Here is a 23,084-nt window from a genome sequence, read left to right as displayed (position 1 = left end):
TTTATTTCTTTCCTCCCATCCTCCACTTCAAAAGAGCTGGCATCCGCCACTCTGGGTATCTTTCCACAGCTTCCCTTAGAAGAGAGGTGGCTGATATTCAACATTAAGACACAAGCTCTTCATGTTTGACTCCAAGGGTCCAGAACCTTCAGGTCCCATTCATCAGTGTCTTTTGGCCAGAAGTTTCCAAATGAGGCACTTTGTGTTTGTGCGGTGGGTCCCTCCCCTGATGGTTCTCCATGAAGTGGGTCCCAGCGAGCGGCAGCAGCTCTGACAACACTGTGTGAGCGCTGCCTGGTGTTCCCTCCACAGCCTCTGCAGTCCTTGTCCCTGGCTGACTCGAAACTCAAGAACGAGGTCACCATCATCATCAATGCCCTGGGAAGCAACACCTCCCTGACCACAGTGGACATCAGTGGGAATGGCATGGGGGACATGGGGGCAAAGATGCTGGCCAAAGCGCTGCAGATCAACACCAAGCTCAGGTACGCAGGCCGGGCCCTCGGCCCCGAGGAGTGGATGCTGGTTCAAAGGAAGGTCTGGAAGAGGGTCCGACCCAGCAACCACTGGGGAGGGCCGGCTGTGTTCGTGTGAGGCCTGAGTTTCCCAGGCGACCAGCTGGGGAGCAGAAGCGACAGCTTCAAGTCTTTTTTCAAAATATGGAGGAGGGTGTTCCCAAATTTAGACACAGTCATTCCTTCAAACTGCTGTCTTAAAGATTTCCACTATGAGGTAAACCCGGCTGAGAACCATTGCAGTTTCCCATTTCACAGCAGCGTTGGCAGCTGACTGATGTGTCCGGAAAGGCAGGGGACAGCAGAGGAGGGGTTTGGGGGCAGAGCTGGGAAGACTGGAGGAATAACACGAGGGGCTTCCCTGTACTTGGTTGTGAGCCCAGCGTCTTATCTTCCCTTCCCACTCCTGCAACATAAAGACCTAAAACCCAAGGGATCCATGAAGTCCACTGTGTCAAAGGCAAGTTTGTACTGGATGCTAACTCTTCTGTTCAGTGGTTTTCATCCGTAGTGCTTCCCAAGCATGGCTTTTCTTAAGGATGAGCTATGCAGTAACCACTTCTCTTAGGGACTAGTTATCTGGTAACCACGTTTACCAGCCATCGTTCAGAGAGACCCAGTTGCTACCTAGCCCGGCAGTCTGGTGAAGGAAGAGTTAATAATCCACGCTGCTCCTCGAGGGCTCTTTCCCTTGCTTCCCAGTGCAAGGCAGAGCCCGCACCTTCCGTCTAAACTGAAGGCAAAAGCGAAAATCTGCCGCAGTTTCTTTGAAGGTCAGTGTGTACGTGAAGAAGGTCGTTGAGGTTAGGAAGAGAAAGAAAGCAATTAGAGGTTGTGAGCCTGGGAGCGTTCAGACAAATAAAAGGCATTTCATGTGTCAGGTGAATTGACAAATCCTACAATACTTCCGAAGTATTCACATTCTGAAAGGAAAGTCGTACTTTTCTTCCAAAATAGATTTTGTATTTACACCTCCTAGAGTAACTGAGGTTTATCAGCAGAGCGAACTCAGTTGCTGGGACTGCTGATCATATCACGTCAGGGCAGCGATGAAATGTCAGAAAATATGACCACTTTGTCCCTCTAGTTGTTTAGAAGAGAAAAAAGTCTCAGTATCTGGAATTCTTTCTGTTGGACATGAGACTGTTTAGCCTCTTGTATAAATCACTTCAGCCTCAGACTTGACTACTAGAATGCTGTTTGGAGAATATGTTGGGAGAATATCAGGGAAATAGGGCTTTCTGGCTAGCAGAGCATTAGGTGACTTAGTGGTAAGTTAACGTGTGTGCTGTTGCTTTTAAGTATGGTTTTTTTCATAGTACTTGAGCAGAGAATGGCTTTGGAATCTAATGTTGGGGGAAATGCTCATCCTTGCTTTGTTTGAAACAAAGCTGAACATTATTCCTTGCTCATTGTACTAAAATACCTAGACAGTGTTGCCTATAAGAGATTTATCTGCAATGGGAGAATCATTTCCTCCATTCTTAAGTATCTGATCATTTATGTGATTTGGTTTCCAAACAGGACTGTTATATGGGACAAGAACAACATTACTGCCCAAGGCTTTCAAGATATAGCTGTTGCTATGGAAAAGTAAGTTTGACTTAGGACTTCTGTCTAGAAAAATAGAAAAGAACCAATGGTGTTTGTGTCTCTGTGGGGTAATACAAGTAGCAGTAGATTGGGAATCAGAAGATCTGGGTCTGATTAGTCTCCTGCTAACCAGCCATGGGACCTGGGAAGACGTTGACTTTCCTCTTCTGTGAGTTTCTTCATCTATAAAATGAGAGCAGAGATGCTTATTCCACAGAACACACAAGATCATGGTTGCAGGGGGGTGGGGTGGAGGGTGCTACACAGCGGTCACCTTGCTTCTTTCTCCTTGTGGTTTTAAATCTCCTTCCACTGGCTCTCACTTTTTTTGCCCAGGATGACAACTCTGAATCCAGTGGTGAGAAGAAAGCTGAGGTCCAGAAAATAAAAATGAAATTGAGGAAGTGGCAAGGCCAGGGCTCACTGGTCTCATTCCTGTAAAAGGCTTTTTTTAAATTACCTTCGTAACTAAAGTCTGCAACTGTTACTTATTGTCAAATTTACTTTCCCAGTAAACTAAATGAGGAAAGAAGAATACAAACGTGGCTGAAAAAATGCTAGAAATCTGGTTCTTTCTGAGCTTTTCAATCCTCCTATTGTATTCTAATGGTAGAAATGATCAAAGCAGATTTATAGCATTAAAAACGAGAGGTTACAAAATGTAGGAGGGAAATTAGGGGCCAGTAGCACAGAAGTTGGGCCTTTTAGGAGGGGGAGGGGGTGCTCATTATTTTGTGTTTTCCTGCATGCACGGCCCCTCAGGTGGAGCTGTCATGCCCAACATGGTGACCTGGATAAAAGCCTAGACCTGGAATTAGGAGCCCTCCATTCAGTCCCCAGCTCTGTCACCAATAAGCCTATGATCTTGAGCCTATGATCATTTCACCTCATTGATGAATTTTTCTTCTATAAAGTGAGAAATCACAGTAAATCATCTCTAAGTGGCTTCAGTTCTAAATCCCGTGGTTCTCCTTTAGCCAGGAAGTCAAAGTTGCTGCCACCACCAGCCATCGCTAAACATGGATAAGGCAGCTTATGCCATCAGTCATCGTGGCCACTTCCGCCGGGAGACTTCTGTGACTGCAGAACCTCCTGTAATTACACCTATTGCACACAGAACCTTTGAGTGGAAACATATATTTACAGATTGCTGCATTTGGGTGCTCACAGCACATCTGCCACTCTAATGATGTCGCAGACCGCCAGCCCAGGCAGGTCTTTGTGAGAAGCCAAGAGGATGCAGCCTCAGCACTCCACATTTCCAGATTGAAAGTAGAACTCCCTGATCACAGTCTGTTATGTACTCTGTGCTACAAGATGCCAATGGTGTGACATCACATTTGGTTTAAATAAACCACACTGGTCTGAAGCATGATGAAAAGTGGATGAGGGAAAAGAAAAGCTTCAAGGCTGCGAAAAGAGACGTAGTATCTGTTAATTTCAGTTGGCTGGTTCCTCTTAAGTCAAACAAAAGCAATTTTGCTCAAACAAAGCTAAGGTAAAAATTAAAGTTATAGAAATAACAGCCTTGTCTTTGCTGATTATTTTACTTTAAGCCATCTTGTCAGTTGGACTGGATGAAGAACAGTTGTTTTTTTTTCCCATTAGGTAACCATCCAGATTGGCTGCTTTTATTAAGATGACTGTTTATTTTCTTTATTATTTCTTCATTATTAGTACCTATTTTAGGAATTAGTTGTTCATTTATTCTTCCAGTAGAAGCCATCTGACTGTCCATAAGAGTTACACCATGAATGTTGTTGAGAGACCTGAAACAAGCCAGCTGTGGGATGCCTAGGTACCGGTTGCCAACGCGTGGCCCACAGGGTCATCCTTCCTGAGTGTCTTGTAGAAACAGATGCATTTTGGTTGGGAGAGAGGAGGCATCTCCAGGTCTAGAGTTTGTGGTAGGGGAGCAGGTGTGAGTGTTCATCCAGACACATAGCACTTTGTAGCAAGTTCAGGAACACAGGCCAGAGTGCGGATCTAGAGTTCTCACGCAAAAATGACTCACCCTTGCATTCTTGTGTCTCATCAGCCGGGCAACAGCCGTGTGAGGTATTACATAGACCCAGAGTTCCACAGTTGCTTGCTTTACTTGGTGTCTAGAGCCTGGGGCACTCGGGCTGATCTGGGGTGCCCACTGCCAGGCCCTGCAGAGGTCAGGTTGTTGAGCCAGCAGGAAGGTTTTCTAAAGACAGTCACTGGTCTTGGACTTGGTTATTTAAAGGAACCAGAGCCTGAACAGATGGTTTTTGTGGATGCTCACATCCTTGGCTTGGCGAGCAAATGTTTTGGTTCTATTTTGGGGTTTTCCTCTACTGTTCCGGGTCTGTCTGTCACGTTGTCACTGTGGTAATCAAGTTACCTTCAGATCTGTCGGTGACTAAAATCCAAGTAGCAAGTTGATGCTGGACTTTTTTCCCAGCCTTTCTCTCAGACCATCTCTCCAGTTCCAGTTTGAAAATCCTGTCCTTACTGTAACTGAAAACTGAAAGCAAAACAACAAAACCAGATTCCTTCAAGTTGTGTAGGTTTTGTAGACAGCGTGAATCGACGAGGTCACTTGTGGTGTCGCACAGGTGGTAGGACCACCTACCTGCAGTCGAGGGGCCTAAGATGGTCCGGTAGTTTAGAATTTTCTAAGACACCCTGGCAACTCTTTTCAGATTTTAAAAGGGTGCTGAATTAAGATAATAGGAAGTTATTTTCAAATAAACATACCATTTTCTCCTTTTTCTAGGAACTACACGTTGAGATTTATGCCAATTCCTATGTATGATGCTTCTCAAGCCTTAAAAACAAACCCTGAAAAAACAGAAGAGGCTCTGCAGAAGGTATTGAAGGATCAGTAACTTAATTATAATAAATTCACATTGGAGTGGAATTGTGTGAATAATACATTCTGAACATATGAACAGTGCTTTGTCTTTTACAAAGCTTTTTTCACATTAGCTTGTATTCTTATCATGACTGGCATAATGCATGACTGGGGGAGGAATAAAATAAAGACTAGAACTTGTCATGAAATTTAAATGGAGTAAAATAACATTCTTACAGCATCAACATGCCAGACTTAGGCATGGATACCTCCCTCTTCGTCCATTGGAGAATGTGTACAAGTGAATGACAGCTAGCACAACCTTCATCCCCTTCATCCTCAACAGCTAGAGCCTTCCCTTCCTTCTTCATCGAGAAATTTAGGGCATTACTGAGATCTCGCTTTACCACCTTTGTCTATAAATGTGTCTGAATCCACACCCATGCCCACCTCCTTTCTGGCAACCCCAGAGGATGATGGGTACCTTCCCCTTCAAAGCCCAGCCATCTTCAGTGCCTTTGACCCCAACATCTCTGCCCTGTGCTGGAAACTTGCCCTGTGACTCATTCCCTCGCTCTTTCATATCTTCATCCTTCTCGTTCTATGGTTATGGCTACCTTTCTCTCTACTTTTAGATGTGCTCAAATATTTCCCATCTGAGGAAGCCTGCTCCACCTTTATTATGATGTTATTTGGGAAAGCTTCTAAATCTTTCTTCCCTCTTTGTTCTTTCATCTGGTGGTACCACCCTCTGTCCAATCTCCTAAGCTTGACTTTTTTCCCTCTATATCTTCTGTAGCCAATCAGTCACCAAGTTTACTGATTCTAGCGCATAAATCTCTTCATTAACTCTCCTTCCCTCTATTCCTATAACAGATGCCTTTATTCAAACCTCATCCTCTCTCACCAGGATGATTACATCCTCTTGTCTGTTTTCCATGCTGCAGTCAAAAATAGCCATCTTCCTTCATGGTGAAGTTGATCAGACTAAAACGTTCAATTCATTCCTCCTGGTGGCTTTTAGGATAAAGCCTCATCTCCTTAACTTATCATGAATTTCTGCCCAGGATCTGCCTCCTATTCACCGCCAATTTCATCTCTTACCAACCCTTAGTCTTTGTTTTGCTCTACCTCAAGGAACTTGTTAGAAATGCACATTCTTGGGCCTCAGAAACTGGGGTGGGACTTAGCCATCTGTGTTTTTCTGAGTTGTCCTGATGATTGTAACATTTGAGAATCACTGCTGGACTCTAGATGATACTCGTGCTTTCCCCACTACTGTGCATATCTGTTGAGATTGAAATCAAGGTTCAGTGCATCCAGGAAGACTTCTTGGAGTCCCTTTTCCCTGCTAGGTAGGTGGTCTTCTCACAATTTCCTGTGGTTCTCTCTGTCACTGGCCTTGTGACATTGTTTTAAGTTACCTGCCTCTTTTTTTTTTTTTTTCTCCCAGCGACTGTGAGCTCTTTGAAGGCAGAGCCTATATTTTTCATCTTGTTTTATTCTCAGAAGCTAGCGCAGTACCTGGCATGCATGCTTGGATGTTCTTTAGACATTCAGTGAATTAAAGGGAGTAAGGTTAGGAATGGAGGGGAGAGGAAGCTGTGGTGTAGCAAAAGAAGCCATCTAAGGTTTGGATTCAGAAGATCTGACTAAATCAAACTCTTCCCAGCGTTGTAAATTCAGTATGTATTTAATTTTTCTGAATTTTAGTTTCTCCATCTACATAAAAAATAAAGCTACACAATAACTGTATTTAGCTGACACTTAGCATATAGTTTATATTGAGTGCCTGACACTATTTTAAATGATTTACATAAATTAACATCTGTCATCTTTAAAACAAACTCATGAGGTAGGTTCTATTATATGCTCATTTTACAGATAAGAAAACTGAAGGACAGAGTGATTAAGTAATTTACCTAAGGTGTCCATGAGGATCAAATGAGGTGGTATATGTGAAAAGCAGTTTGTAGACGGTAAAGCAATATACAAATGTTCGATATCTTTACACTTTCCTAAAGGATATTAGTCAGCTTATAACAAAAGACATATTCTACAGAAACAAGGTTTCTGGTTTCAGATTAGACATGTAAAGAGTTTGGAAGTCATCATTGCCATCCTCACAACAAGAAAAAAAAAGCTTAACAAACAGAAAATCAGTGACTTTTCTTAGGTCTGCCAGAGAATTGAGGTTACAAGGCAAACTGTCACCCTGGAAACTGGAGAGATGGTAATACAGAGAATCACAGAGAATCAAAGCTTACCAGGGGCAGAAGCTAATGGAGCTGGTAACTCAGAGGAATGCTTAAACAGTAATTGATGAATTGCTGGAGGCTTAGTGTGGACTAGTTTAAGAGCTTAAAAAAAAAAAAAAAGAAGCTAAATACTCCTAGGTGCTTAGTCTTAGGGAGGCCCTGACCTTTGCATGGGTTTTAGTTACAAGAACCCAAGTTATCACAGTGAAGATTGGAGGAGAATAATTCACTCCTGTTTCTGGCAGGGGGAAGGGAAAAAGTAACCATTTTGAAATACACTCAGAGCATGCTGTTCTCCATAACAAAGGCCTACCCTCAAGAGAAACTATTCTACCAGAGCCTTATCTGACCTAGTAGAAAACAGTTAGACCACTGCAGCCCTTCCAGCCTTCCTGTTGCACATAAGGGAGGAAAAAAAAAAGGCCAAGAAACACTTCCGAAGGTCACAGTCCAGGGACTCAGGCCTGGTTTAAAAAAAAAAAAAAAAAAAGCCTAAATTTAATCATATGATTATATAGAATGCTTCCCCTCCGTATTATACTTCCATCACAAATCAATTATAATAACACTGAATTACAACTAAGCAAAGCTGTAAGACACTTTATTTAAGGAGGCATTTCTAGGGAAACCCCAAAACAGCCGGGGAGACATAAACAAGGTCAATAGAAGAAATTAACTGGCATATACAGTTACAGCAGACATTCAACACAACTCAGCTTCTAGCCAGATGAACATAAAAGCCTCACATTAAAAGAATGATTACCTCAGTTCCTATTACTAGCTACATGATATCTGGCTTTCAACAAAAAATTACAAGGCAAGCTAAAAGACAAGAAAAAACACAGTATGAAGAGACAAACATCAGAACCGGACTCAGATATGACACAGATTTTAGAATTATCAGACAGGTAATTTAAAATAACTGTGATCAAATATGTTAAGGGCTCTAATGGAAAAAGTAAAAAAAAAAAAAAGCAAGAACAGATAGGTAATAAAAGCAGAGAGACAGGAACTCTAAAAAAAAATCGAAAGGGAATGCTAGAGATCAGAAATGCTGTAACAAGCAAAAAAATGCCTTTTATGAGCTCATCAGTGGACTGGACACAGCTGAGGAAGGAATCATTGACCTTGAAGATATGTCAGTAGAAACTTCCCAGATTGAAATGCAAAGAGGAGAAAAAGAATAGGGGGAAAAAAAGAACAGAAGATCCCAGAACTATGGGACAATTACAAAACATTGAACATCCTGGTAATGGGAATACCAGAAGGAGAAGAAAGAGAAAAGAACAGAAGAAATGTCTGAAGTAATAATGACTGATAGTTTTCCAAAATTAATGACAGACATCAAACCACAGATCCAGGGATCTCAGAGAACACCAAGCGGGATAAATACCGCCTCCCCCGCAAAAAAAAAATGATGTGTAGGCATATCATATTCAAACTGCAGAAAACCAAAGACAGAGAAAATCTTGAAGGAAGCCAGAGGAAAAATATACCTTACATATTGAGAAATAAGGGTAAGAATTACATCAGACTTTGAGTCACAAAGCATGCAAGCAAGAAGAAAGTAGAGTGAAATATTTATTTAAAGTGTTGAAAAAAACCCCAGCAACCTAGAATTCTGTATCTAGCAATATTTTCCTTCAAAAATAAAGAAGAAATACTTTCTAAGACAGCAGTGTTACAAGGGGTGAAAGGGAGAAATTGGTGATACTCCCTTATAATGTACCTGTACCTGCACTATTTGTGAAACGGTATACAGTTGACCCGTGGACAGCATGGGGCTTAATCTGAGTATACCTTATAGTTGGCCCTTCTTGTCTTCATCCATGGATTCAACCAACCATGGACCATGTATGCTGTAGTATTTACTACTGAAAAATATCCACTTATAAGCAGACCTGTGCAGTTCAAACCTGTTTGTTCAAGGGACAACTGCAGTGTTATTTGAAAGAGGAGTTGGATGAATTGTAAATGTATATTGCAGACACTAGGGAAACCACTAAAATATTTATAACAATACTTAAAACCAGAGAAGGCAGAAAAAGAGGGGAGGTTAAAAGAAGAAACAAAGAGCAAATGCAGAGTATACAAATATATTAATTATAAAAGTTGTGTCTTTTTTAAATGAAAATTGGTGACTTTAAAGCTCATATTTATTGTTTTTTTGCTATAGTATTTAACTATGCGCTTATATATTCAAGTTTTCTTTTTTTTTTTTTTTTTTTTTTTTTTTTGCGGTACGCGGGCCTGCTCACTGTTGTGGCCTCTCCCGTTGTGGAGCACAGGCTCCGGACGCGGAGGCTCAGCGGCCATGGCTCACGGGCCCAGCCGCTCTGCGGCATGTGGGATCTTCCCGGACCGGGGCACGAACCCGTGTCCCCTGCATCGGCAGGTGGACTCTCAACTACTGTGCCACCAGGGAAGCCCCTCAAGTTTTCATTTTAACAGAACTGTCCTCTGGAAGAATTATGGCTCTTTAATTTTACTCTACTGAAAAACAATATTGTGATTCTATACTCAATCTTTATTTTTTTTAAATATAAGATTCCTTTATTAAAACAGAATTTTTTTGCCCTCTGTGCTGCTGCTATTTTCAGCAATGAGACTGAAGATGTCTGACTGACTGTAGACTGTCTCCCAGGTCACTGCTGCCCAGGGGTACTGGCAAATGTGATTAATGACACTTCTGGCTCTTCCTCTTTCCTTTTGACCTGAGTCAGGCCCGTGTCCTGTCCTGGTTCTCTGTCTTGGTCTCTAATGGTGCACAGAAGGAAAGTTTACCTTGTAAGCTTTCCAGATGCAAATACTTTCAGCAAATAACTTTCACCGTTATTAAAGACACTTAAGCATTGTTTTTCTTCCTTCCCCTTGCACTAGCTTTTAGAAATGAGCTTTGAATTTTATTTTTTTTTCTAACATATTCCCTCCGGGCTCAGTCTGTGAAGCCCTGTTGGTGCACCTGGGGAAGGCCTGGAAGCCCATGGGCCAGCCTTGGGTGCGCTGCCTGTGTGTGAGCTGAGCCTCCTGAATAAACAAGCTGCTCTCAGAACTGGCCCATGGCCAGGGCTTAACGAGGCCAAATGTAGAAGAACAAAACAAAATCACCCAAAGCTGGGTGGCAGTGTGCCTGTCATATTTTAGGCAGAATCTTTTTTTAGCAAAGACATTCTACCTTGATGGTAATGTCACCTTGGAAAGAGATGACTTCTTGGGAAGCAGCAAGAGAAAATTAATGTAATATAATGTCATGGTATTAATGTGTCACTTTAATGATGCTTCGTTTCAGGGATCTTTTTTTATAATATCTTCATTTATGTTTAGTAGAATGGTACATTTTGTTCTGCTTTATGGTTTCCAAGGATGATAATAATTATAGCCTATATTTTAATTATTCCTAATTGGCATTAAGTAGTAGTCATTTTAGCATATGCAAAATGAAAATGAAAATGTAATAATCCTGAAAGCCTCACAGTTACTAGAAATTCTTAACCAGGGAACTGTAGTGACAAATTAGAAGCCAAATGGTTAAGTTGCATTATGAAAACAAATAAAAACAACAACTGAAAAAAAATAGATGGCATACTTAATCATCTCAATCATTCTTTAAAAAAACACATTAATAGGTATTCATTATAATCAATAGTTTACATTTTTCAATGTATTATATATCCATTGTATATTGTTCTTCTTCAATACTTTATTTCAATCTAGTTATCATTTGTATGTTTGAATTTTTCATAAAACATTGTCTATGTATAAAAATATAGATTGTCAAGCAACTTCAAGATTTCTCATTTTCTGTAGAAATCCATTTTCTTATTTTTGGTAATTTTGCTAAAAGCATTCCTGTTTTTGAGAAAACATGTAAACCTGGTGGATTAAGGAAATTGGTATATGGTTTTGAGTTGTACCAGCCTGTATCCTTCCAATTTTGTACCTATTTTCTCCTTTTTTCCCTTAAAATAAAGAATTTTCTGAGTGCTGGTGGATAAGGCCAAGGGGTTCAGAAAGGACCATCCGTACACTGTAGGGGTATTTATTTAGCTTCTGAACTGTTTAGTGGTTAAAAATTTGTGAGAGAGAAGGATTGCGATCGTGTACAGTAAAGTGATGAGAAGTCACTAAAAGGGGTCTCTAACCCTGCAGGCAATTAAACACTTGCTCATCTTTGTCAACTACTGAGTCACATAAAAATTACCCTGGTTACCTGCGAGTGAAATTTCTAACTAAAAACACCCGTAATGCATCACGACAATAGCCAGTTTCCCCATCTCATACGTTTTGTGGGGTCAAGGCCCTGGCAGGATGTGTGAATTAGTCGCTTGGGTCTTCAGTTTAGCAACTGGCTGTTGCACTTATGATTTTACTCTCTGCTGAGTCGAAATGTGTTCTTGAGAGAGACATGTGCTTAATTTCCAGATAGAAAACTATCTGCTCCGGAATCACGAGACTAGAAAATACCTTCAAGAGCAGGCCTACCGCCTACAGCAGGGCATTGTCACCAGCACCACGCAGCAGGTAAGAAGGTGCCAGTCTTCTCCCGGTGACAGTTCCTCCTCCTACACATGCTGAACTGACCCTTTAAAGAACCAGGGACCAAGGATTTTTATCGTTTGAATCATTCCCAATGGGGCAGTAAGAACCTGTTTCTGAAAATGACAACAAATGTTAAGTAGAGTTTAGAAATGCTAAATATGCATTTTTCATTGTTGATGATTTCTGCCTTTTAAGATTATCAGTAAGGTGTATCTTTGATTTATATACAACTATTAGGAACCCTGGATTACAGATGATAAAAGTCTGAGGGTAATCAAATTTGCTACTTTGGATACATCCTATTCTTTTTCTTCTACTCGCTCTCACTTCTATGAGTAGGAAACAAATTCCCAGATTCTTCTGAATAATTAAGAATTTGTTAAGAATTATTCTTCTGAATAATTAAGAATTTGTTGAATGTTAATTAACACAAGTGCTGAAGAGAAACTAAACTGTTTTTTACTTCATTCCTCTTCTCTCTACCCAACTTTAGAATAAAAAAAGTATGGAATGTTTTCCTCCAAAAATGTTAACCAAAACCAAGGAACATAAGATATTTGAGGAAAACCTATAGGATGTCAAAGAAAGAAGAAGATAAACCAAAGAACTGAGCTCAGATAATTCAGAGTACGGCAGAGGACTTTAAAAAAATATTGTAATAAGTAAGTTCAGAAGGAATTGAGACAATATTATATCCATAAAATAGGAATGAGCTGCTATGAAAAAGAATAATCAGAGAATAAGAAACAATGCTTAACAGTTGAAAATATGAAAACTGTAATATAGATTTAAATTAACCAATAGGGCACAAATTAAGCTGTTTCTCTGGTAGAAAAGAAGAGAAAATCTTAAAACATGCAGTAAAAAGACAGATAAAATATATGAGAGAAAAGTAAGTCAGAATCATGAAGAGATTAAAAGTGACCAATAGCCTTCTAATAGGAACCTTGAAATTTAAAAAGAATAATAGAAAAAGTTAAAAAAGAGAAAATAATAGAAAAGCATTTCATATGAATCTTGGGGTTGACCTACTGAAATTGATATGGATGAATGGGTAAAGGCCCACACCTCGTCAGAACACCGAGAATAAAGAAAAAACATCTTAAAGAGTTCCAGACAGAATAAACAGGCTATCTTACAAGGGAACTGGCACCAATTCTTAGCCTCAATCTCAATTGCTAGAAACAAATGAGGTTCAGAGGGGGATTTGTTTTGGACCAAGAATTCTATATCTAGTCATTTTATCAAACAGATGCGAGGGCAGACTAAAACTGTACTCAGACATGGACCCAGAAATTTTACCCCCAATATTCCATATGAAAAAAGGCTTTTTGAGGAAATTCTCCAGCATAACAAAGAAAAACAAGAAAGTATACAATACGAGGTATAAATAAGAAACTGAACCAGAAACGAAATCATAGAAGTTATAAGAGCTGAAAGAAAGCTTTAAAAAGTTGCCACTTTGGGAAAATCTGCTTTGAGCTGCAGAATTAAAAGATACAGGATTACATTTCTTTCTCTATGAATCCCATAATCATAATTCTTTACCTGCATTTTAGTGGACTTAAAATTTTAATATCAACTTAGACAGGAAGGGAACACCTAATTATTGCTACACTAAAAAATTTACATGTTGGAAATTTTAATGTAAAAGTAATGAAACTAATTAAAATTCGGAGTTGAAGAGGGAGAAAGGTGAGTGGTAGTATAAGTATACTAAATTTTTACTTTTTGTTTCATGGAATAATCTATATTCTATAATTCATAAATAAAAAATACAGATGTAAATCTATTTAAAGTTAAAATGGAAGCCACCAAAAGAATTAAAACAGGGTTTTCAAAAATGTTTATTTCAGCAGATTGAGAGGAACTGACTGGTAGGGAAAGTTTTGTCATTTGAGACCATTTTGTATGGTTTGTTCTATTTTCTTACCTTGGGCAGATGTCATTTTAATTTTTTGTGGTGTCTTTGGTTTTGGTATCAGGGTAACACTCATCTCATAGAATGACTTTGGAAGTGTTTCTTCCTCTTCAATTTTTTGGTATACTTTGAGAAGGGTAAGTGTTAAGTCTTCTCTCAGTATTTGGTAGAATTCACCTGTGAAGCCATCTGGTCCTGGACTTTTGTTTGTTGGGAATTTTTTTTTTATTACTGATTTCATTTCATTACTGGTAATTGGTCTGTTCATATTTTTTATTTCTTACTGATTCAGTCATGGGAGATTGTATGTTTCTAGGAATTTATTTCTTCTAGGTTGTTCATTTTATTGGTGTATATTTGTAGTAATCTCTTATTGTTTGTATTTCTGTAACGTCACTTGTAACTTCTCTTTCATTTCTGATTTATTTATTTGAGCCCTCTCTCTCTTTTTCCTTGATTAGTCTGGCTAAAGGTTTATCAGTTTTGTTGATATTTTCAAAGAACCAGCTCTTAGCTTCATTAATCTTTTCTATTTTTTTTTTTTTTTAGTCTCTATTTCTTTTATTTCCGCTCTGATCTTTAGGATTTCTTTCCTTCTACTAACTTTGGTTTTGTTTGTTCTCCTTTTTTGAGTTCCTTTAGGTGCAGAGTTATGTTATTTATTTGAGATTGTTCTTATTTCCCAGGATAGGCTTGTATTGCTATAAACATCCCTCTTAGAACTGCTTTTGCTGCGTCCCGTAGATTTTGGATCATTGTGTTTCCATTTTCATTTGTCTACAGGTGTTTTTTGATTTCCTCTTTGACTTCTTCAGTGATCCATTGGTTGTTTAGTTGCATATTGTTTAGCCTCCACATGTTTGTGGTTTTGCACTTTTTTTCTTGTAGTTGATTTCTAGTCTTATACTGATCAGAAAAGATGCTTGGTATGATTTCAATCTTCTTAAATATATTGAGAATTGTTTTGTGGCCCAGCATGTGATCTATCCTGGAGCACGTTCCATGTGCTCTTGAAAAGAATATGTATTTTACTGCTTTGGGATGGAGTGTCATTTTAATTTTTTGTTGTTCTTTTTTCTTAAAAGAGAATGAGGGAACGACGTCCATAATAAATGAGTTGCGTGTAATATTTAAGTAGGTAAAATTATATGGATGACTGCATAGATATACATAGAGATTTGTGAAAAGTGTTCACCAAAATGTTAATGATGGTTCTCTCAGGTGCTGTGATTAGGTGATTTTTATTCTCTTATACTTCACAGTATTGTTTGAATGCTTTACAGTAAGCATGTATTATTTATATAAGGAAAAGTAAAGCGATATGTGTTGAGAAAAAGAAAAACAGTAATTATGAATATAAGTGAAGTAACAGGGAGTTTTGAGAAGGAAAACATTATTTTGACCTTACCAGTGCCTTAAAAAATCTAAATTGTTTTCCTGCAGCAGACCAATATGAACCTTTAGTACTTTATGGTTTACTGTTATTTCCTGGTTTTAGTGTTTAACATTAAAAACAATGAGAGTGCTAAAATCTTACATTGAACCTTTGCCTTGGGTTCCTTTATGAGCTACCATAATGCAGGCTTTTCTTAATACAATATCCTTTTAACTTTTTTCCTCCTTTACAGGGGTTTTGCTCATCCAAAAAAATTACTGCCACAACCTTTAATGCTAATTCTTAAAAGTAGGTTTCGTCTTCTCAATCAAGAGGAAATTATACACAGGAGGCATATACAGATGTTTCATTCTGCATGGGTGAATAAATCATTCTGAATTATTTGAGTCATTATGTAGTAGGTATACTGCCACCTTTTTGCTTTAGGGATTTCTTAGGACATGATGATTAGCAGTTTTCAGACTTTAATTGTTTCAGTCACCTTAGGAGAGATTTATCTCCTTCTTATTGAAACTTCTTATTGAAGTTTCCAGAAATAGGAACACAGAAAGAATAGACCCTCTGTGACTACTTCTGCCAACCGCATAGCCAGTCATCATTCCCGGGTGACACTGAGGGATTGAAATATGTTTCAGTGAAACATCGCAGTCTCATAATTGTTCACATATTTGTTTTTGTCTCTGGTCTTTGTTTAGGAAAGACCTTCACATGACGACACTCCACCTCTGACCTTCACATCACTCAACATTCCACCTCTGCTTTTGATCGCTTCTTTTCCATCTTATAAACCCTCTTAATCAAGAGTTAGCAAACTTCTCCTATAAAAAACCAAACAGTAAATAGGCTTTACAGCCTGTATGGTCTCTGTTGCAACTACTCAGCTGTGCTATTGTAGAGCAAAAGCAGCCATAGACAATATCTTCATGAGTGAGTGTGGCTGTTCCAATAAAACTTTATTTACAAAGACAGGCCCAGAATTGATAAACTATGCTAAGCCTTCTCACCCTTAAAAGAAAAAACAAAACAATTTTATTGCCTAGACCTATTTACTTAGCACACTCTCTTTCCTTCCTTTCATGTGCAGATTTTTATACTTGCTTTCATGACTTCTTTGCTACCCACTCACTTTGCAACCTTTCAGAATGTGCCCTCTGTCCCAATCTGTCTGCCGAGATGGCTCTCAATGGACCTGGTCACCGAGTCAGAGGCCTTTTCTCCCTCTTCGTCTTTTGATGAAAGGAGGCCATCTGTATGTGTAGTGGTCAGGAACTTGGGCTCTCAAGTCAGATGACCTGGATTTAAGTACAGGCTCTGCTATTCCCTCTCGGTGGGAACTGTTGTTAGTCATTTACTAACCTCTTTAAGGCTTGATTTCATCTGTAAAAATGGGGAAAATGACTCAGAAGGTGGTGTGACAATTCAGTGAGGTTATGCGTGCAAAGTACTTGGCTCCTCACTGGTAAACATTGTTTGTAGCTATATTTTTATTATCACGATTATTATCATTATTATAGACTGTTTCATCTTTCTTAAGACGCACTTTTTTTTTTTTTTTTTGCGCTCTTACAATGGGAACTATTCAGCACTTTACATGTAACTTTCTTTCTTTTTTTGCGGTACGCGGGCCTCTCACTGCTGTGGCCTCTCCCGTTGCGGAGCACAGGCTGCGGACGCGCAGGCTCAGCGGCCATGGCTCACGGGCCCAGCCGCTCCGCGGCACGTGGGATCTTCCCAGACCGGGGCACAAACCTGTGTCCCCTGCCTCGGCAAGCGGACTCTCAACCACTGCGCCATCAGGGAAGCCCTAAGACGCACTTCTTGGTTCATCCGACAGTGTGCTGTTCTGAATATTTTTCTACTGCTCTTTGTCTCCTTTCTACATAACTTTCTCTTTTTATCCTTCAAATGCAATCATTTTTCAGAGTTTTGTACTTAGTGCTATCTGATCTGCTTCTGCCATTTTTAACTCTCATCTGTGGATGACTCCTGGATCTATCCTCTCAGTCCCTGTTTCTTTCCAGAAAATCCTTTTTTTCAACTGCTTGTTCAGCATCTTCATCCAGATGGCCCTCTGAGAGAGCACGGTCACTACGACCAAACTCATCCCTTAGAACAACCGATTGTGCCATTTCTCTCAGTGACATCATCATTCACTGCGGATAGAGCTCCTGGAGTCATCTTGGATGCCTTGTTTGCTTTCTTCATCCAAGGTCACTATTCACTGCCCATTTACCTTCAAGGTGTTTTTTACAGCCATTCTTTTCTTTCCGTTTCTATTGCCTCTCCTCTTGTTAAGGCTTTTTATTAACTCCCTCCTATGTCTTCTTTTACAAGCACTGCAAAGACTAGTTTATTCATCTTCTATGTCTCCTTGTGCTTTTTTTTTTACATCTTTATTGGAGTATCATTGCTCCACAATGGTGTGTCAGCCTCTGCTCTACAACAAAATGAATCAGCTATACATATACATATGTTCCCATATCTCTTCTCTCTTGCGTCTCCCTCCCTCCCACCCTCCCCATCCCACCCCTCTAGGTGGTCACAAAGCACCGAGCTGATCTCCCTGTGCTATGCGGCTGCTTCCCACTAGCTATCCATTTCACGTTTGGTAGTGTACACATGTCCATGCCACTTTCTCAGTGTCACAGCTTACCCTTCCCCCTCCCCACATCCTCAAGTCCATTCTCTAGTAGGTCTGTGTCTTTATTCCCGTCTTACCCCTAGGTTCTTCATGACATTTTATTTTCTTAGATTCCATATATATGTGTTAGCATACGGTATTTGTCTTTCTCTTTCTGACTTACTTCACTCTGTATGACAGACTCTAGATCCATCCACCTCATTACAAATAGCTCAATTTCGTTTCTTTTTATGGCTGAGTAATATTCCATTGTATATATGTGCCACATCTTCTTTATCCATTCATCCGATGATGGACACTTAGGTTATTTCCATCTCCTGGCTATTGTAAATAGAGCTGCGATGAACATTTTGGTACATGACTCTTTTTGAATTCTGTTTTTCTCAGGGTATATGCCCAGTAGTGGAATTGCTGGGTCATATGGTAGTTCTATTTGTAGTTTTTTTTAAGGAACCTCCGTACTGTTCTCCATAGTGGCTGTACCAATTCACATTCCCACCAGCAGTGCAAGAGTGTTCGCTTTTCTCCACACCCTCTCCAGCATTTATTGTTTCTACATTTTTTGATGATGGCCATTCTGACTGGTGTGAGATGATATCTCATTGTAGTTTTGATTTGCATTTCTCTAATGATTAATGATGTTGAGCATTCTTTCATGTGTTTGTTGGCAGTCTGTATATCTTCTTTTCTCCTTGTGCTTTTTACAGCCCTTTTCCTTTGTATCAGGGAAGCCGAGTCACTGTGAGTTGTTACAGGGTAAGGAATTTTTAGATCTTCGCAATTGTGGGAGAAGCTGGGGGAATAGATGCTCTATGCCTTGTACACGGTGTTTCAACTCCTTAACCTGTGCCTGAGTCTTATACTATCTTGCCTCAACTCAGCATTCCAATCTGATCTCCCACAATAAAGTACCTCTGTTCCTAATCAGTAAATAGGAATCACAAGTGTCTGGATATGCCATTGCTTATGTTCATTCTTTGCTTTTAAAATTCCCTTCTCTTTTCTCAGTTTGTAGAAATCTTTCAGGACCCAGTCTAAAAGCTACCTTCAGCATCAGCTACATGTGATCCCTCCCTTGACTGAAATCCTTTAGAACTTTCTGTCATTTATTTAGTCATTGAATAAACACTTATAAGGGTCTGTGGTATGGCAGGCACTATTATAGGGGATGGAGCTTTGGCAGTGAACAAAATGTGCCTGTCTTTGTGGATATTACATTTTGCAAACTTTATATCTTGTGTTATTGTTAATATGTCTTTCCACTTCTAGATTTTTACATTGCTTGGTGGCAAAGGGTATATCTTACTCAGGACTGTATCTCATTCAGTGCAAGGTGTTGAGTATATTTCTTTGAATTGAATAAAGAAATAGACGTGGAGGAAGATAAAATTTTCCACGAGTAAGCTATTTGCTGGGACTGAGAACAGTTGTAACAAGTTGCAAGCAACCGAAGATAGCATTTATTGCTAATGGCTCTAAGTTCTGCACTTGGGTTCTATAGCCCAGTATGTTTGGAAAAGCCTAAGTGGTCACCACCAAGTGACATGTGAGTTGCTTTGTGATTTAGTTGCCAAAGAAGCCAATTTGACTTATACCACATAAATGAAAGTATATTTTCTACGTTAAGAAAGGTGGTAGCCCAGTTCAGCTTACTGATCCACCCTTCCTGTGTTACAATCTATTTTATTGAGGGGGGGGGCATGTTTTGTGACAGTCTTAGATGGAGGGAGAATTCAGAGAAGTGACCTGGGGTGGACAGGGGGAGGTGGCAGTCAGGGACCACACAGTGGTGTCACAGTAGAATGGTAGAAGGAACTGGGAATGTCAATCCTGAAGAAGAAAAGATTAGAGAAGACTGGGCAAGACTGTCACATGGAAGAGAGCTTGTGACTGTTCAGAGTGCTCTCAAGGGGGAAGACATGTGACCTGTAGAAGAACATGGAAAGACAGATGAGGGCTCAAAGAAGACCAAGTCCAAGTACATTTCCTTGGAAAAAAGTGAGCTTCTCAAACTATGGCAGTTAACAACTTTCCTGGGGTGCTTTAGAAAATGGAACACTAGGGCTTAGGGTAAAGTAGGGAGTTGAAAATCAAGAGCCCAAATGCAATCATCTACCCTGAGGTCTTTCATGAGATAACCAAAGAGATGACAGTCTTTCAGACTGCAGTTTCCTTTGTTTTTATTTGTGTATCTTAGGGATTTGAATATGAACTGAGAGTCAGAATCCTTGGTTTCCTGTTTTCAAAATCTCCAGTTGCTACTCTGTGTAATCATTCTGTGTCATCTTAAATAGTTTCACTTTTCTGGGCCTTGAGGTCTTTAGTTGCAAAGCATCTGAATGTGATCTGTTGGGCTGTGCTGAACCTTAGCAAGTGTGTGTACAGAAGAACATTTGAGAGTTGTGAGATTTAATGTCTTATTTGAATCGAAGAACGAAATTTTTATGTTTCTTTTGGATGTGATTTTAAAAGTTCTACGTAAAGACCATTTTGCTGAGTCCATTTAGACCCTCTCTCCTTGGTGTATGCTTAATGGCACACGCTTCAAGGGTCTCTGGTCTCATGATTATTAAAGATGATCAGTTTTATGGTACCACATCCACATGCCTCTCAAATTAGTCTTTTGTGGCCTCAGATGTGTATCAGTTCCTTTCTTAGTATGGGGTTCATTTTGTTTCTTGAAATTAGGTATTCATTCTTGGTGAGATATGAATTATTGATGACCATTTTTGTTTCAGGAAGCACAGATCAATACAATAGTTGGAAGAGCTGGAATTTATATCAATTAAGATTAAAAAAAACATAGTTCTCTTCAGGACTCTGTGTAAATGCAGAAAATTAAGATGTGATCCCTGCCTACAAGCTTAGATTTTGCTTAGGGAGATGATTATTATATGAGAAGCATTATTCATGTAACTTCTTTTTCCTATGAGAGTTGCACATAGTTCACTTATGTAGCCTCAGTACATTTTACAGTCATAGGAGCTGTTCTTTTTTTTACTTTTATTTGCATTTATTTTTTGTGTCTTTTATTACTAGGCCATAAGTTTTTGTTTCTTCAGTTTCTTCTGGGATATCTTTTTCTTCTGGGCAACCTCCTCTTCTGGTTTAGGAACAATCTGTTCTTTTTCAGTGAAGATCATCTCAGTGTGGCAGGGAGAGCTCATGTATGGGTTGATCTGACCATGAGCTCTGTAAGTCCTACACCCCATCCTGGGGGCTTTGTTCACCTGGATGTGCTCAGTGACCATCTAAGCCCTTAAGTTCAGCATTACTCTCTGCATTTTTGAGCATGTGCAGTAAAAATTCAGCACTCTTTTTTTGGGCCACCAACCCTGCGTCCAGCCCCATTGTTTGGCCAGGGCACACCTACGAGCTCCACCATTGTAATGGCAGAATGGCACACATTGCTTCTTTAAAGTGACATCCTTCAGATACTTGGTGGCTTTCGGATATGTGTACCCTTAACGGCCTGGGCAGTTTCACAAGTGTTCTTAAAGTGAACGTGAGGATTTGAACCTCTCGACTTGCATGATTTTGTGGGGTTTTCTGGGTCAGGTGAATAACGAACCATTTTTAGAGGTCATACGTTAACATTAGCATCACTGACCCTTTGTCAAGAGACTAAGTGCTTTGAGTGATGTTATTTTACTGGGTTGTCTTCATCATACACTAGAAAAGAAGATGGAGTAGACGTTACGAAACTGATTTTTTAAAAGAGAAAGGCAGGAGAATCGGTGATACTGCAGCAGGTAGATGCGGGCTCTATAATCAGACCTTCAGTTTGCTGAGCAGTGTAGTAAAGTTTCTATTATGGTGGAATTTATGGGGGAAGGAGGGCTCATTTTGGCTTCCTATAGCTGTTATACCAAATAATTCAAACTAAATAGAGAAGTGTGAATTTAAATAAAAAAGGTTGTTGCTGGATCGTCACCTCTGCTGAATGAATTATCAGGAAGGATACGACTTGATATGTAGGGTCTCTGGGGAATAAATGATTTTTTTTTTAAGAATAGACAATCTGCAGCTCTGATCAACACATATATATGGAATCTAAAAAAGAAAAAAAAATGGTACTGATGAACCTAGTGGCAGGGCAGGAATAAAGATGTAGACATGGAGAATAGACTTGAACATCTGGGGTGGAGGGGTGGGAAGCTGGGATGAAGTGAGAGAGTAGCATTGACATATATACACTACCAAATGTAAAATGGATGGCTAGTGGGAAGCAGCCGCACAGCACAGGGAGATTAGCCTTGTGATGACCTAGAGAGGTGGGATAGGGAGGGTGGGAGGGAGGCTCAAGAGGGAGGGGATATGGGGATATGTGTATGCATATGGCTGATTCATTTTGTTGTACAACAGAAACTAACACAGTATTGTGAAGCAATTATACTCCAATAAAGATCTATTAAAAAAAATATGGGAGAAACTTTTAAAACCACACTGTAATTGTCTTTTTCTTCAGACGTCTTAGCTTTGTTCACGTTTCTCTTTATACATACAAATAGAATAGATCATAATCTTACCCTTCTGTACTAGTTTTTGTCCACAGTAGTGATCTGCCACTACCCTGTGGGTTTTATGTTTAAATCCATGAAACATCTGAAAGTGATTCAGATGTAATTAACATGGGAGAAGGACCTTAATAGAATAGAAACTAGATGTTATTAACTTTATTATTGCCTATGTTAATATAATAAAACCTCAGCTTATGCTTGTTTTGGTAGAAAATTACCTGATATAATTGAACTAATTAAAAAATATTAATTTCCAGGGATGTTCTGATTTCCATAATATTGAGACCAACTGGCTGTGGGCATCATTTTGTCATCAGCTGCCTCAGAATTGTACATCTCCTTTTTCTGTTTCCTCAGTACCCAGCACTATGTCTGACACATAGAGGGTACTCAATAAAAATTAATGAAGGAGAGTTACTATCAAGCAAAATGTCACTGAGTAGCTATGAGATTCTGAATCACCAAGAAGTGTTCACTTTTGTTCTACATGCTGCATTTCCTAAGGCAGGAGAGGGGACCAAAACCCCTTACATGTTTGTTTGGAATTAACGTTGCTAAAGGTTTCTTATAGAAATAGATAAATTAATAATTGGCTATAAGCTGTCTTGAAGATTCCAGTTAGGAGAAGTATTCATCCTCATTCAGTGTTTCCTTTTGTCTGAACATTGGCTATGCTGACTTGGGTGCTTGCTCTCCTTGTTATGTGTGGAGCAGATGATTGACAGAATATGTGTGAAAGTACAAGATCATCTCAACTCTTTACGAAACTGTGGGGGAGATGCTGTCCAGGAAGATCTAAAATCAGCAGAAAGGCTCATGCGTGATGCTAAGAACTCTAAAACGGTGAGTTTCACTTCCAGCTACATGAGTCCTGTGGAAT

At 39.5% G+C, this 23,084-nt stretch overlaps 1 protein-coding gene across 1 annotated transcript in view; it reads left to right on the top strand.

The window, feature by feature from the left end:
- Positions 1-23,084, top strand: part of CARMIL1 (capping protein regulator and myosin 1 linker 1) — a 318,449-nt gene that overhangs the window by 223,073 nt on the left and 72,292 nt on the right. The window contains exons 21-25 of the mRNA XM_060163549.1: positions 313-485; positions 2,040-2,108; positions 4,852-4,945; positions 11,610-11,708; positions 22,919-23,047. Coding sequence (XP_060019532.1) covers positions 313-485; positions 2,040-2,108; positions 4,852-4,945; positions 11,610-11,708; positions 22,919-23,047 — 564 coding nt within the window. The remainder of the gene's footprint in view (positions 1-312; positions 486-2,039; positions 2,109-4,851; positions 4,946-11,609; positions 11,709-22,918; positions 23,048-23,084) is intronic.

This window comes from Lagenorhynchus albirostris, chromosome 10 (genome assembly GCF_949774975.1).
Source record: "Lagenorhynchus albirostris chromosome 10, mLagAlb1.1, whole genome shotgun sequence".
NCBI classification, from domain to species: Eukaryota; Metazoa; Chordata; class Mammalia; order Artiodactyla; family Delphinidae; genus Lagenorhynchus; species Lagenorhynchus albirostris.
Note: the sequence above shows the minus strand (reverse complement) of the source record. Positions and strands in the feature narration are given on the sequence as shown.